This window comes from Dendrobates tinctorius, unplaced genomic scaffold (genome assembly GCF_039654945.1).
Source record: "Dendrobates tinctorius isolate UK_male_01 unplaced genomic scaffold, ASM3965494v1 ptg000027l, whole genome shotgun sequence".
Taxonomy (NCBI): domain Eukaryota; kingdom Metazoa; phylum Chordata; class Amphibia; order Anura; family Dendrobatidae; genus Dendrobates; species Dendrobates tinctorius.
This window is the reverse complement of record NW_027361695.1, coordinates 17180599-17196386: the sequence shown is the minus strand read 5'-3', so window position 1 is coordinate 17196386 and position 15788 is coordinate 17180599. Positions and strand designations below refer to the sequence as shown.

General features: G+C 46.9%; 1 protein-coding gene across 2 annotated transcripts in view; it reads right to left on the bottom strand.

The window, feature by feature from the left end:
* Positions 1 to 15788, bottom strand: part of CFAP20DC (CFAP20 domain containing) — a 459179-nt gene that overhangs the window by 292598 nt on the left and 150793 nt on the right. For both annotated transcript variants that reach the window (XM_073569809.1, XM_073569810.1), the window contains exon 6: positions 13761 to 13875. In XM_073569809.1, the coding sequence (XP_073425910.1) occupies positions 13761 to 13875 (115 nt within the window). The remainder of the gene's footprint in view (positions 1 to 13760; positions 13876 to 15788) is intronic.

The following is a 15788-nucleotide window of genomic DNA, read 5'->3' as shown; positions in this document are numbered from 1 at the left end:
TTTGGCAATGCGGGGGTCCCATTTTAGGATCCGCAAGGCATAATCTGACATGTGGGCCAATGTTCCCGGTGTCAATGATCCACCCAGCACTCGCAGTGTAGGAGCACTTTCTGGCAAATCCACATCCCTCCAGTCACGCACAAACCCTGTACCAGACCTTGCCCCACGAGATGCATCCTCCTCCCCTAAGTAATCATCCCCATCATCCTCCTCCTCCTCCTCCTCTTCTTCCTCCACCTCGTCCAGGAGAGGTCCCTGAGCAGACAATGGCTGAATGTCATCAAGGATTCCCTCCTCCTCTTCCTCCTCATCAACATTGGCTGCAGACGCCTGCTCCTTAAGGTGCGTCAAAGTTTGCATGAGCAGACGCATAAGTGGGATGCTCATGCTTAGGATGGCGTCGTCTGCGCTTACCAGCCGTGTGCATTCCTCAAAACACTGAAGGACTTTACAAAGGTCTTTCAGCTTCGACCACTGCACGCCTGTCAACTCCATGTCTGCTCTCAAAGTGCCTGGCCGTGTATCCTCCCACAAATGCATTATGGCCTGCCTCTGCTCGCACAGCCGCTCCACCATGTGCAGGGTGGAGTTCCACCTTGTTGCAATGTCGATAATGAGGCGGTGGTTGGGAAGGTGGAGCAATCGCTGCAGCTTCTGCATACGAACGGAGTGTACAGGCAACCGGCGGATGTGCGCGCACAGTCTTCGCCCCTTCTGGAGCAGGGCTGTTAACTCCGGATAATTTTTGAGGAAGCACTGCACCACCAGGTTCAAGGTGTGAGCCAAGCAAGGTATGTGGCTGAGTTTTGAAAGGGCTATGGCTGCCACAAAATTACGCCCGTTATCACTAACTACCTTGCCTGCCTCAAGATGTACACTGCCCAGCCATGACTCAGTTTGTCGCTTCAAGTACTCGGCCAGCACCTCGGCGGTGTGTCTGTCGCCCAAACACATCATCTGCAACACAGCCTGCTGACGCTTTCCACTAGCTGCTCGATAGGGGGACACATCGTGTGCAACAGTGGCAGCTGCAGATGGAGTGCTCGTACGACTGCGCTCTGTGGACGAGCTGTCGCTTCTGGAGGAGGAGGAGGAGGAGGGTCGAACGCCTACAGCCAACTGTTTCCTATACCGTGGGCTAGGCAGCACTGTCCCACCACCGCTGTCCCCTGTGGACCCTGCATCCACCACATTAACCCAGTGCGCAGTGATGGACACGTAACGTCCCTGGCCATGCCGACTGGACCATGCATCAGTTGTGAGGTGCACCTTTCCGCTCACTGACTGCTTGAGTGCATGGACAATGCGGTCTTTCACATGATGGTGGAGGGCTGGGATGGCTTTGCGAGAGAAGAAGTGGCGACTGGGTAGGTCATAGCGTGGTACTGCATAGGCCATGAGTTCGCGGAAAGCTGTGCTTTCCACCAACCGAAAGGGCATCATCTCAAACGAGATTAGTTTGGCAATGTGGGCGTTCAAACCCAGTGTACGCGGATGAGAAACTGAGTACGTTCTTGACCTACTCATAGTGTCTGGGAGGGTGAGCTGGACTTGAGCGCTGCATATGGTGGAAGTAGCGGTGGACAGGGCGGACTGAGAGAGGGTTGATGATGGTGATGGAGTTGGTGTTCTTTCTGATGGCCTAGAATCAGTCTTTCGTTGATATAACAGTGGGATTCCCTGACTGCTGTGGCCTTGCAACGACACCTCAACATTTGCTGCTGTGCTAACCTGTGGGCTTACAGTGGGGGAAACAATGTAGCGTTGCTGACTACCTTCGTTGTGATCAGTTGCACATGTGGCACTTGAGGTTTGGTGTTGTGTCCACGCTTGCAAGTGCATGCTGGTTAAATGTCTAAGCATGCAACTGGTATTCAAATTTTTCAGATTTTTCCCTCGGCTAAAGGTCTTTGCGCACTTCTTACAGATAACCTTGGCCTGATCATGAGGATTTTGTTCAAAAAAGTGCCACACTGCACTCTTCCTACTTTGGCAGACATTTTGCGGCCTAGCACGCTGTGATCTTTTGACCCTCTGGACAAGCTGTCCAGCAACTCTTTTGATGTTTGGAACCTGTCTTTGGAGTGCTCCGGGCCTGCCAGATAACAGCTGTTGCGATGTCGATGTCTGCTGTGGATGCTCCTCATCTGAGCTATTGGAAGCAGCACCCTCTTCCCCCAATGGATGCCAATCTGGGTCAACAACTGGGTCATCCATCACCTCCTCTTCTATGTCATGTGCACCTTTCTCTGTGTCACCGTGTATGGTGGTATAGTGTGCGGGAAGGGGCACCTGAGTCTCATCAGGGTCAAAATCTGGCTCTGTACACTGCGAGGACAATGTAGTGCTCTGAGTGAATGTACCAGCAGAATCATCCATCAGCGGCTGTGCATCAGTGCACTCCATGTCAGATTCATCTTGGCCTGGGTAATTCACCATTTGACTTGATAATCCAGGCATGGTATGTGAAAACAGCTCCATGGAGTAATCAGTAGTATGGCCTGCGTCATCCTTCAATCTTGGTTGGGGTGAAGGACACAAGGAAAGGTGTGGTTCATGAACATGAGCCTCCAATGAGGACTCAGTGCTTTTACTTTTTACAACTGAAGAAGAGGAGGCGATAGAGCTGGAGGCTGAGTCAGCAATGTAAGACAAAACTTTTTCCTGATGCTCTGCCTTTAAAAGCGGTTTGCCAACTCCTAGAAAACTAAGCGTTCGAGGCCTTATGTAGCCAGACGATGACGCAGGGTCAGCACCTCCTGCATTCGGTCCTATTTTGCTCTTGCCACTACCATCAGATCCACCACCAACACCATCATTACCAGCTGCCAACCCCCGCCCAATTCCACGGCCTCTTCCACCAGCCTTCCTCATTTTTGGTAGAAATGTAGACAAAATCCAACAAACTATATAGTAATGTAAAACAAGGTACAAGGTGTCTATAGGACAGGGGAGTTTTAGAATTTCTGCACACACTTGTGGACAGTGGACACTTGTGGATTGTGTGCGGCCCACTGATATCTGAGCGCTATGTGACACGCTCGATGGCACAGCTGCCTGTGACCAAAGTGACGAGAGGATAATGGAGATTTTGAATCTCTGCGTACACTTGTGGACAGTGGACACTTGTGGATTGTGTGCGGCCCACTGATATCTGAGCGCTATGTGACACGCTCGATGGCACAGCTGCCTGTGACCAAAGTGACGAGAGGATAATGGAGATTTTGAATCTCTGCGTACACTTGTGGACAGTGGACACTTGTGGATTGTGTGCGGCCCACTGATATCTGAGCGCTATGTGACACGCTCGATGGCACAGCTGCCTGTGACCAAAGTGACGAGAGGATAATGGAGATTTTGAATCTCTGCGTACACTTGTGGACAGTGGACACTTGTGGATTGTGTGCGGCCCACTGATATCTGAGCGCTATGTGACACGCTCGATGGCACAGCTGCCTGTGACCAAAGTGACGAGAGGATAATGGAGATTTTGAATCTCTGTGTACACTTTTGGACACTGGACACTTGTGGATTGTGTGCGGCCCACTGATATCTGAGCGCTATGTGACACGCTCGATGGCACAGCTGCCTGTGACCAAAGTGACGAGAGGATAATGGAGATTTTGAATCTCTGCGTACACTTTTGGACACTGGACACTTGTGGATTGTGTGCGGCCCACTGATATCTGAGCGCTATGTGACACGCTCGATGGCACAGCTGCCTGTGACCAAAGTGACGAGAGGATAATGGAGATTTTGAATCTCTGCGTACACTTTTGGACACTGGACACTTGTGGATTGTGTGCGGCCCACTGATATCTGAGCGCTATGTGACACGCTCGATGGCACAGCTGCCTGTGACCAAAGTGACGAGAGGATAATGGAGATTTTGAATCTCTGCGTACACTTTTGGACACTGGACACTTGTGGATTGTGTGCGGCCCACTGATATCTGAGCGCTATGTGACACGCTCGATGGCACAGCTGCCTGTGACCAAAGTGATGAGAGGATAATGGAGATTTTGAATCTCTGCGTACACTTGTGGACAGTGGACACTTGTGGATTGTGTGCGGCCCACTGATATCTGAGCGCTATGTGACACGCTCGATGGCACAGCTGCCTGTGACCAAAGTGACGAGAGGATAATGGAGATTTTGAATCTCTGCTTACACTTTTGGACACTGGACACTTGTGGATTGTGTGCGGCCCACTGATATCTGAGCGCTATGTGACACGCTCGATGGCACAGCTGCCTGTGACCAAAGTGACGAGAGGATAATGGAGATTTTGAATCTCTGCGTACACTTTTGGACACTGGACACTTGTGGATTGTGTGCGGCCCACTGATATCTGAGCGCTATGTGACCCGCTCGATGGCACAGCTGCCTGTGACCAAAGTGACGAGAGGATAATGGAGATTTTGAATCTCTGCGTACACTTTTGGACACTGGACACTTGTGGATTGTGTGTGGCCCACTGATATCTGAGCGCTATGTGACACGCTCGATGGCACAGCTGCCTGTGACCAAAGTGACGAGAGGATAATGGAGATTTTGAATCTCGCGTACACTTTTGGACACTGGACACTTGTGGATTGTGTGCGGCCCACTGATATCTGAGCGCTATGTGACACGCTCGATGGCACAGCTGCCTGTGACCAAAGTGACGAGAGGATAATGGAGATTTTGAATCTCTGCGTACACTTGTGGACAGTGGACACTTGTGGATTGTGTGCGGCCCACTGATATCTGAGCGCTATGTGACACGCTCGATGGCACAGCTGCCTGTGACCAAAGTGACGAGAGGATAAGGGAGATTGGATTGCTTTTAAAAAAGCAGTTTGCGGAGCAGTGGGTAAACAGCAATGCCAGCGTGTCAGGAAGCCTTAAAAGGCAGCCCAACAACCAACACCACTGATACACCACAATATAGCCTCCCCTTGCACTGCACACACAGTGACTGGTGTGTTGTGCAGGCCAAATCGCTAGCAGCAGAAGCAGTTTTTTTGTCTTCTTCCCTGCCTAACGCTCTCCCTACAGAATCAGCAGCAACCTCTCCCTATACTAAGATCGGCAGAAGTAAGATGGCGGTCGGCGTGCACGCCCTTTTATACCCCCTGTGACGCCCACCAAAGCAAGCCAATCACTTGCATGCCCTTCTGAAAGATGGTGGTGACCCGTGCCTATGTCATCACGTTGCCCACAGTGTCCGTGGATCCTGATTGGCTGAAAAAGAGCGCAAAACAAACTTTTGAAACGCGACTTTGGCGCGTAAGTCGCCGACCTCGTGGCCGACCTCATCCTAGGGTCGGGTTTCGTTTCATGAAACCTGACTTTGCCAAAAGTCGGCGACTTTTGAATTTTTTCGACCCGTTTCGCTCAACTCTATGAATCGGTCCTCTCATTTCTAACATTATATATTCTTATACTGTATATTCAGTATGTTATGTACTATAATGCTTGTTTGCACATTTTTCATATGTAATAATGTTTATGTTGCCTTTGGTTTTGAGTAGATTATGATTATTTTCTCGAAAGTGCTAGACGCAGCATTATAAGTAAGTAATATATTATTATTGGCAGATCAGTGCCAATGTCTTGCTTTGTAATGTACTACTGACCCCTTATTTAGAACAGTTTTCTCCATTGACTTCAAGGGATCTGATCGGAAACATGACCCAACACATCCATCAGTGGGACCATAAAAAAGCATTGTGAATGAGAACTTGCAGATGTATGGTGTTGTGCCCTGTGTTTTCCAATGGAGATTATTGATGTCTCTCCATTGGTGCTGTACAGTTTGTGGAGAAGATTGCACTAAACACAAACTTGGCACATTACAAAGGAAGACATTAATTGGGGAAATGAGGACAGAAGATTATGGTATAAATATGCTATTGTTTTGTGGAAGCTGCTGATGTAAAATCATGGTCTTTCTTAATCTGTGCATGACTTCAGTGATTCCTTATAGGAAAAAAGTCTGTCTGCTGTAGATAATAGAGGGCCTTGAGGAGAGTCTTCTATGACATCCACATAATGTCCTGTACATAGCAAGGAAAATCCCAGTATGTAGCCGGCGCTCCCGTACAGAGATCCTCATAGATGTTATATATAAATATCTGCTTTATTGAGGTAATAAAAAATTACAGGACAACGCGTTTCCACTCCTACACCCTGGAGTCTTCTTCAGGTCATTAAAAAATAAACAATATGAAAAGATCAACCACACTCTTTTTATTCATTCAACTTCCAAAGGATCAATTAGGGCGTAGTACTGGAGGAGCTCAAGGAGCTCTAAAGCCCCATCCAGATAAATGAAAAAAACACCCTATACCAAAGGGACAAATCCTCCCAGGACATGTTCTCATTAAAGCACTAATTTGTTGTATCTGTATACTATGCATAAGGAACTAACATATAAAATACCATAAAAATAAAAAGCAAAACAAAAATCCCCCAAAAATTTTCTTTTTCCTTTCTTTCACTCCTCCCTTCTTTGTCTATACTTTTCTCTTTCCCTTTTCTCTCTCCTTTCAATTTACAATCATAAATATTCATAATAACAAAATAATCATAAAAAGAGGTATTCAACCGATATTAAAACCATCATACTGTCCCTTCTCCAATATTATTCAGACTTTCTCTACCACATCATTCAAACCATTGGGAAACAAAGTTTGGAGCTGATACATCCAGAAAGATTCTTTCCTGTTTAGCAATTGGTTCCGATTTAGTATATTTTCAGGAACATGTTCTACAGGAATCACAGTAATATTAACCTTTTTTTGATATTTAATTAATAATTGTCTAGATATATTGGACTAAACCGACTTTAGTGTTATGGCGATGTCCATTCATTCTAGCACGTAGCATTTGTGTCGCGCCGCGCGGCTGACATATTGTAGGCCGCACGAACAGGTGACTACATAACTCAGGAAAGAAACAGCGTTGTTTGGGTTCACATAATGTCCTGTGATTATAGCAGCCTATGTACTTTTAGGTATTGTAATGCTGCGGCTTTCACGACAGTGTGGTAAAGAGGCAGTGACCCAGGTTAGTCCAACTTAAATGTCTTTATTTGGCCACTTACAAAAATAACTCAAACTTTTTCCTCCGGCTTGCAGACAGATTGTCAATAACAGTATAAAATCTGATGCCATTATGGGTGAGTCGATGGCTTTGCCTTCTCTGGTCTGTGTTCAGTCTCACACAGATCTGTCCTGCACAGAGCCTCCTGCCCTGATGCTTGCAAACAAAACACTGACCCACCCAAACCTTAACTGAAAGTTTAAATGGGAATCGTGGACATGGACCACTCTCAAGACCTGGAGTGGAGGGAGAGATTCGCCTCACTACCATCCTACAGATCTCTCCAAAAATAAAATCTTGTGTCAGGTTTTTCTAAATATGACTTGGTCAAGTAGCTTGACCAAGTACGCACTGGTTTTTTTTTATTGTTACTACAGCTGTGGCTGCTATTACAATTTACTCCAGTGGACTTAGTAGGCTTCTATGTGCATCTTAGGGGGGACATAATGACCCTCGTATATTATTCCTCTCAGTGCCTCACAGTAGACAACCTCTAATATGTGAGAAATATATGACTACTAGCTGAAGAGCCTGGCATTGCCCTGGCATAGTAACTAACTATGGTTAGTTATAACAAATTATAATGATTATATCTATATAAATAAAGCTGAGTTTATAGCCCCGCCCACTCCGCATAGCCACATTCACTATAATATCCCACATCATCCCATCAGCCAGAGCTACCGGACTACTACCCATAATATCCCACATCATCCCATCAGCCAGAGCCACCGGACAACAACCACTAATATCCCACATCATCCCGTCATAGCCGCCGGACTACTACCCCTAATATCCCACATCATCCCGTCAGCCAGAGCCACCGGACTACTCCCCCTTATATCCCACATCATCCCGTCAGCCAGAGCCACGGGACTACTCCCCCTAATATTCCACATCATCCTGTCAGCCTGGGGTCAGAACGAGAGCGCTGAGTGGAATGGCCCTAACTTCCATACCGGGGATCCCTTTTAGAGAGGCCTGGCGTTAGAACCAGAGCGCTGAGTGTATTTGCCCTAAATTCCATGCCAATGATCCCTTTAATAGAAGCCTGGGGCGAGAATCAGAGCGCTGAGGGATTTACCCTAACCCCTCCCACCAGTGAAATAGACATCACATGGGCTGATCACGTGACCCTGACATCATCGCAGGTCCTCTAGGAAAAAACCCGACCAAACATTAATCTGCTGGGAGAAACATATCTCCCATAAAGTAAAACACCCTTTACTGTACCACATACCTCCCCCCTATGTTCAACCCTAAGGGGGTGGACACATGACATACAGTGAACTCTGGACAGGGCATCTGCATTCCCCTGTAGTCTGCCTGCGCGATGTTCCACTGAAAACTTAAAATTTTGCAGGGACAGGAACCACCTGGTGACTCGGGCATTCGTCTCCTTAGCTTGACTCATCCACGTAAGAGGGGAATGATCTGTCACCAACCGAAATGTTCTCCCCAGCAAATAGTAGCGCAATGACTCCAGTGCCCACTTTATGGCCAGGCACTCTCTCTCCACAATACTGTATCGGGTTTCAGCTGGGGTAAGCTTCCGGCTTAGGAAACTAACGGGATGCTCTTCCCCGTTAACTTCCTGAGACAGCACGGCACCGAGCCCTATCTCAGAGGCATCAGTCTGAACCACAAACTCTTTTTTGAAATTTGAAGTGATCAGGACTGGTGTACCACACAGTGCCCATTTTAACTTTGTAAAGGCCTCCTCTAACTGATCATTCCAGTTGACCATCACAGATTTTTTCCCTTTTAAGCAATCTGTTAAAGGTGCGTACAGGGTTGCAATGTTGGGAATGAACCGCCTATAATATCCCACTAAACCTAAAAAGGCTTTTACCTGTTTTGTTGTGAGGGGACGGGGCCAGTTCTGGATTGCCTCTACTTTGTTCACTTGGGGCTTGAGAACTCCTCTCCCAATGACATACCCCAAGTACTGAGCTTCTTCCAACCCTATGGAACACTTCTTTGGGTTGGCGATTAGCTCTGCTTGTCGCAGAGAGTCTATCACTGCCTGTACTTTTGCTAAGTGGTTTTCCCAGTTGGTGCTGTACACAATGATATCGTCTAGATAGGCTGAGGCATAGCGGCGATGGGGACGGAGCACAATATCCAATAACCGCTGTAACGTAGCTGGTGCGCCATGCAACCCAAAGGGTAACATCTTATACTGGAACAGCCCCTCAGGTGTTACAAAAGCCGTTTTTTCCTTCACCACCTCTGTTAGGGGTACCTATCAATAACCTTTTGTGAGGTCCAGAGTTGTAAAATACCGTGCTTGCCCAAAGCGCTCTATCAACTCGTGAATCCGGGGCATCGGGTAGGCGTCAAGTTTTGAAATGTCATTGAGTTTTCTAAAATCATTACAGAATCTTAGAGACCCATCAGGCTTGGGTATTAGGACTATTGGGCTGGCCCACTCACTTTGAGACTCTTCTATGACCCCTAACTGTAGCATCGATTTCACCTCTTCCGAGATGGCTTGTCGCCGGGCCTCAGGCACCCGATAAGGCTTTAGTCGGACCTTGGCCTGTGGCTCTGTGACAATGTCATGTTGGATTAGGGAGGTGCGTCCAGGGAGCTCCGAAAAAACATCTGTATTTCGGCTAATGAATTCCCTGACCTCCGGAACCTGTCTAGGAGACAAAGTATCTGGAATTTTGACCGCGAGTTGGGCTTCTCCTGCCTCGCCTCGAGGTAACGGAGCCTTTTCCATCTGAAACACTGGCAGCGGACTATCCCACCCCCAGGTGCTCTCTATCTTTCCAGGGTTTAAGCAAATTAATATGGTAAACCTGTTCTGGCTTTCTCCGTCCTGGCTGGTATACCTTGTAGTCTACTGGCCCCACCTTCTCCATGATCTCGTAGGGTCCCTGCCACCTTGCGAGAAATTTGCTATCTACGGTAGGCACAAGCACCAACACCCGATCCCCAGGGCTAAAGGTTCTTACCCGAGCCTCCCGGTTAGAGACCCGACTCTGTGACAGTTGTGCTGCCTCCATATGTTCCCGGACCAAATGTAGGACTGTCTCCATTCTCTCTTGCATTTTTGCAACATGTTCTATCACACTTTTGTGGGGGGTAGGTTGGTTCTCCCAGGCCTCTTTGGCTATATCGAGTAAGCCCCGTGGATGTCTGCCATGCAATAGTTCAAAGGGCGAGAACCCCGTAGAAGCCTGAGGCACCTCCCGTACTGCAAACAACAAATATGGCAATAAGAGATCCCAGTCCTTCCCATCTTTGGAAACTGACTTTTTTAACATGCTCTTCAGCGTCTTATTGAACCTTTCTACCACACCATCTGTTTGGGGATGATAGACCGATGTGCGCAACTGTTTAACATTTAACAACCGGCAGAGTTCCTTCATAATTTTTGACATAAAGGGGGTTCCCTGGTCTGTTAAAATCTTTTGCGGAATTCCCACCCGTGAAAACATACCCATGAGTTCCTTTGCTATAAGCTCAGCTGATGTGTGGCGTAGAGGAATGGCCTTAGGATATCGGGAAGCATAATCTAGAACTACAAGAATGTGTTGGTGTCCCCTTGCCGACTTATTGAGAGGCCCCACCAGGTCCATGGCCACTCTCTCGAAGGGCACCTCTATAATTGGCAAAGGCACCAAAGGGTTTCCAAAGTGAGGCGGGGGACTGGTTACCTGGCACACTGGACAGGAGCTACAGTACCATTTAACTTCTTCATGGACCCCTGGCCAGTAAAATCGCTGCAGAATTCGGTCGAGGGTTTTCTTTTGGCCCAAATGCCCCCCGAGTACATGCGCTAAATCCATTACCAGCCTCCGATATGTCTGAGGTACCAGTAATCTTTCTACCATTTCCCCCCGTTTTTTCTCCACTCGGTACAACAAATCCTTGTTCAGCTCAAAGCGTGGCAACACCGTATCTGCCCCAGGTTGTTGGGGTTCCCCATTGACAAACAGTACATTTTCTCTGGCCCGGGCTAAAGAAAGGTCTCGGAGTTGCGCTGTACCAAAATTGTCACCTGATACATTCAAGTCTTCCACCTCTCCAGCCAATACTTCTCTGGGAGAATACTCCCCCTCCTCCACCGAAGGGAAGGTTATTCCTATAGCCAGCACTTCTTCCTCCGGGCCACCAGGTTCATGCCCCACTTCTGGAGAATGTAACCTGGTTGCCTCTGGTGCCGGCAGCTGCTCAGTGGGTGGGACAACAGACGGCCACAGCACAGAAAACAATGGAAAGTCTCTTCCAATTATCACTTCATAATGTAAATTAGTCACAACCCCCACCTCGTGGCACCGCCTCCCCGCTGGCGTGCTGATTACCACAAGTGCGGTGGGATAGTCTTTTAAGTCTCCATGTATACACAACACCCCAATTTTCCGACCCGTATACTCGCTGGTGTGTATCCAGCTGGCTCGTACCAGGGTTAGAAGGCCCTCTGAGTCCAATAGGGCCACAGCCGGGGTGCCCTCCACTTCAACCCGACATAAATGATCCATATTGGGACCTTTCGGGGTACCCATTGCACACATCGGTTCGGCATAGTGGGACTGGCGGTACCCAAAATTTGTGTACACGGGCTCAGTCAGGTGGGGGCAGTCAGCTCTCCTATGACCTGGTTCCTGGCACTGCCAGCAGATTATGGGGCTCCTTACTTCCCCAGATAAGTCCTGAGCGGCCCTCCTGGGCTCCGCTCGCCGAACCAGGGACGGGGACTTAGGGAACCTTCCTGTTTCCTTCCGGGGGGTCCCTACCTGTAGCTCTTTGGTAGCCCCATACCTTTCTATGAGGTCTAACATCTGCATGGCATTAGTAGGGGATGCCTGTCCGACCCATGTCTGGAGGGAGTGGGGCAAAGCCCTCTAAAATTTATCAGTCACTATGCGGTCCAGCATGGCCGTGGGGGACAACACCTCAGGCTGCAACCACTTTTGTAACAGGTGCAACAGGTCGTAATACTGGGACCGGGCTGGCTTGGAGGGGGTAAACTCCCACTGGTGTACCCGCTGGGCCCGCACTAACACATTTACCCCAAGACGTGCCAGTATCTCATCCTTGACGACCGTGTAGTCCGCCCTTTGCTCTGTGGGTAGGTCCTGATACGCCTTCAAAAGTCCTGGGGTCAGAAACGGAGCGAGGACATCCGCCCAATGGTCCTGGGGTAGCTTCTCTCTCTCAGCGACTCCTTCGAACATCTCCAGGTACGCCTCCACATCGTCCGATTTATCCATCTTGGGAATCGCTATACGAACCGCTTTCCGGACCTCATGGATTCCCTGGTAAGCTCCTATTGTCTGCGCTGTCGTGATATGCTGTATCAACAGCTGATTGGTTACCTGCTGCTGCATAGCCTGCTGCTGCATAGCCTGCTGTTGCATGGTCTCCTGTTGCTGCCGCATGGCCTCCTGTTGCTGCAGCATAGCCTGCTGCTGCTGTGTAGCATGCTGCTGCATAGCTTGCTGCTGTCGCATGGCCTCTATGAGCGTTTTTACCGTGGCCTCCATTTCTGGAAAGTTCCCCGCCTGGGTCTCTGCCACTCGTTTCACCCAGGACATAGGCTGGGGTACAAATAAAAAAAAAAATAAAAAACAGCCTGGCCTCACTGCTTCTGCCCGCACTCTCCACCAATTGTAGGGATTTGCTCTGGTAGGTAATGGCAGGGTGGCAGTAACGAGGCAACACACAGGCATAAAGTCCAGTTTCAGTCATTTAATGTTACTTAGTAACCAGCGGGTTAACAGAACATAAGGAAAAGCCATACATATACTCCAGCTTGGAGAATCACTGGTCCCAGACTCACCCCTTTCACAGGACGGGCTTAACTAAGCAGCTGCCAGGTCCTGTGGCTTCCGCCAGGTGCCATTCCTGGGGTTCTTCTGAGTCTTGCTGCTATAGTCCTGCAGCATGGGGATCCTGTATACAAGTTTCAGGCTGAGTGTAGTCAAGTTCCTGTAGCTTCCAGAAACACACTCACACTGTGGTAATTACCAACCTCCATTACATAAGGCCCAACCCCTCCCACCAGTGAGATAGACATCACATGGACTGATCACGTGACCCTGACATCATCGCAGGTCCTGTCTTTAGGGGAAAACCCGGCCAAACATTAATCTGCTGGGAGAAACATATCTCCCATCTAGTAAAACACCCTTTACTGTACCACACATTACGCATGCATCCTCCTAATCAGAACACTCACCAGGGATGTTGCACGTAGTAGAAGGTTCGTAGGGCTGTGATCCGGCAACCACAGACTACTCTAAAAGGGAGTCTTGGCACTGTTCTTGATCTGGTGAATGAAATGGGATTTACTGTATCGGGATCTGTTAAGGTTTCCATAGTTTTGACAACAATGTCAGCGCTGCTTGCTGCCAGGTAGATACCAAGTACAATGGCCAGCCCTAAAGCAAGTGTGAACATAACCTTAGGCAAGTAGATGTGGTCTGCAGCACAAAGACTGGATAGGCAAGGGTACCACACTAACTCGAAGGCTTATATATTTTCTATATGGACTACTGACAGGTAGTTAACTTTTTATTCCCAATGTTACAGTACTTTAATCTCCTAAATAAATTTCCTAAAGGAATTTTCATTAGTATTTTGCTATGTAATATATTTATTACAGCATAACCGTCATTTACACCATTAACCGCAGGAGAATACGAACAAGAACTTACAACTTTCCGCCTGATGATGGAGAGCGGGATTTTTGCATGTAACGGTGTTGCAGATAATTCCTTGTGGACAGTCGATAAATATAATCTTCTTTTAATATTTGCCAAATCGGTTATTCTGGAGGAAAAAAATATTACGCAGATTACAGCAGACATAATAAATTGCATTTCGATAACATCATGTAAAACTCTGCATTTCCCATAAAATTTGGTGTCAGGTGCTGCAGCGGCACATTTTAAAGATGACATTTTATAAGATAAGTAATGAGATTTTTTTTCCTTTCTCTCTTTCTCTCTTAAACTCAAACTTAGGTGAAACAAAGCCTGATATCACAGATCACTTTACATGCTAATTTATTTCTACACTTTGTACTGTATTTTAAAAGCCCTTCATTCAGTGAAAGAATTCAATTTGTGTGAAGTTAGAAAGCCTCAGCCTTTAATAATCATGGATGTGCAAGGCCTTCATCTCATATTATCATGGGAGCTGTTGCAAACCATTGAATACCATAAAGTCCAGTCTTTCTTTACAAGATTCAGAGCTCAGGTTTTATAGCATGCCCCACCTAGACAGAAGACACTTAATAAAACATGACAAAACACCAAGTGTTCCATATTTGCAGGCCATATTTTTGCTGACCTAATATAGATTATTATAAACACTGACTCCCCTAGAAGAAGGCACTGTAGCCGAAACGCGCGTTGGGGTGGTGGCATCACAGTTCCCAGGTAAACTAAGCTCTGCACAGTCCTTATTATTAGTTTTTATTTTGTTTATTGTCTTGTGTTGGTTCCCTCTGGCACTTTGAGTAATTACCCACCAGCTTTAGATTGGGCATTGTTTCTGACACATGTGTGCACTCTGTTGTATGATTTTTTATTTATCTGTGCATCTTTATTAAAATTACCATTTTGTATTAACCTAGTATTTGTGTTGCCTTTCTTCGGACCAATCACTGTCTTCGCCATGCAATCTCTTTCTATGTGTACTCTTTAAATATTGTTTTTATAGATTGTTAATAAACTTTATGTATTATATTAATTTGGTTTTCTGTGCATCTTTTTCTTTTATATGTTCAAAATTGGCTGCGTAGAAGAACAGCACCTTAAAGGGAATCTGTCACCAGTTTTTTTCCGCCTAATCTGTGCATGACGTAGGAGCATGAACCCTGATTCCAGCGATGTATCACTTTCTGGGCTACTTGCTGATGTTTTTTTTATAAAATCACAGTTTTCTCATTCTCAGGAGCAATGGAGGTTCCAAAAGTTGGTCTCCGTGATCATAAAGTGATAGCGGATAATAGTGTCACTTTTTAAGATGGAAATACCACCTTTGTTAAGTGCACCGTTAGCATCTCACCTATCCCTATGTGGACATTTATTTAGTGTAAAAAGTTGGACCTAAAAATGAAATGGTTTCATGTGAAATCTCAGGACATAACGTGTAGTCATAATCTTGACCACATTTTTATTTTACAAGGATTCGTCAACAACTACATGTCATCACGTAGCGTGAGCCTTTATAGTAGAAATATTCAAGTCTTTTTTCTGTTCCCGCTGCTGAGCTTCTTCTTCCAATTGGTATGGGCAAGTGCCCGCTGCAATCGTATTGGTCACCAATAAATGGCTGCAACAGTAACATGCACCCCATCCTTGCTGAATGATGAAGAGAGCAGCACTACAGAGGGGTAGAGTGAGATCAGCAGTTTACTATGCTGCTATAGCCTGCATAGGGGTGTGCTATCCCTTTAATGGAAATATTTACTTTTTTTAAAACCATTTTCTACTTTTGCAAAGCATTTAAGATAAAAAAATGAAGCATCTGTGCAAGTGACAGATATATGAAACTACAAACTAATAATGCAGACATGTTTCTCAACTTTCTCTGCATAATCTTCTTGCTAACTTTCTGTTGAATTCTCGAGAAAAAACACATAGCTAAAAGAATGTGGCTGACCTTTGACTTATCTTCCAAACTGTTTGCCTTCCCCAAAATAATGACATGCGCTGTGGACTTGGATGAGATGTCCA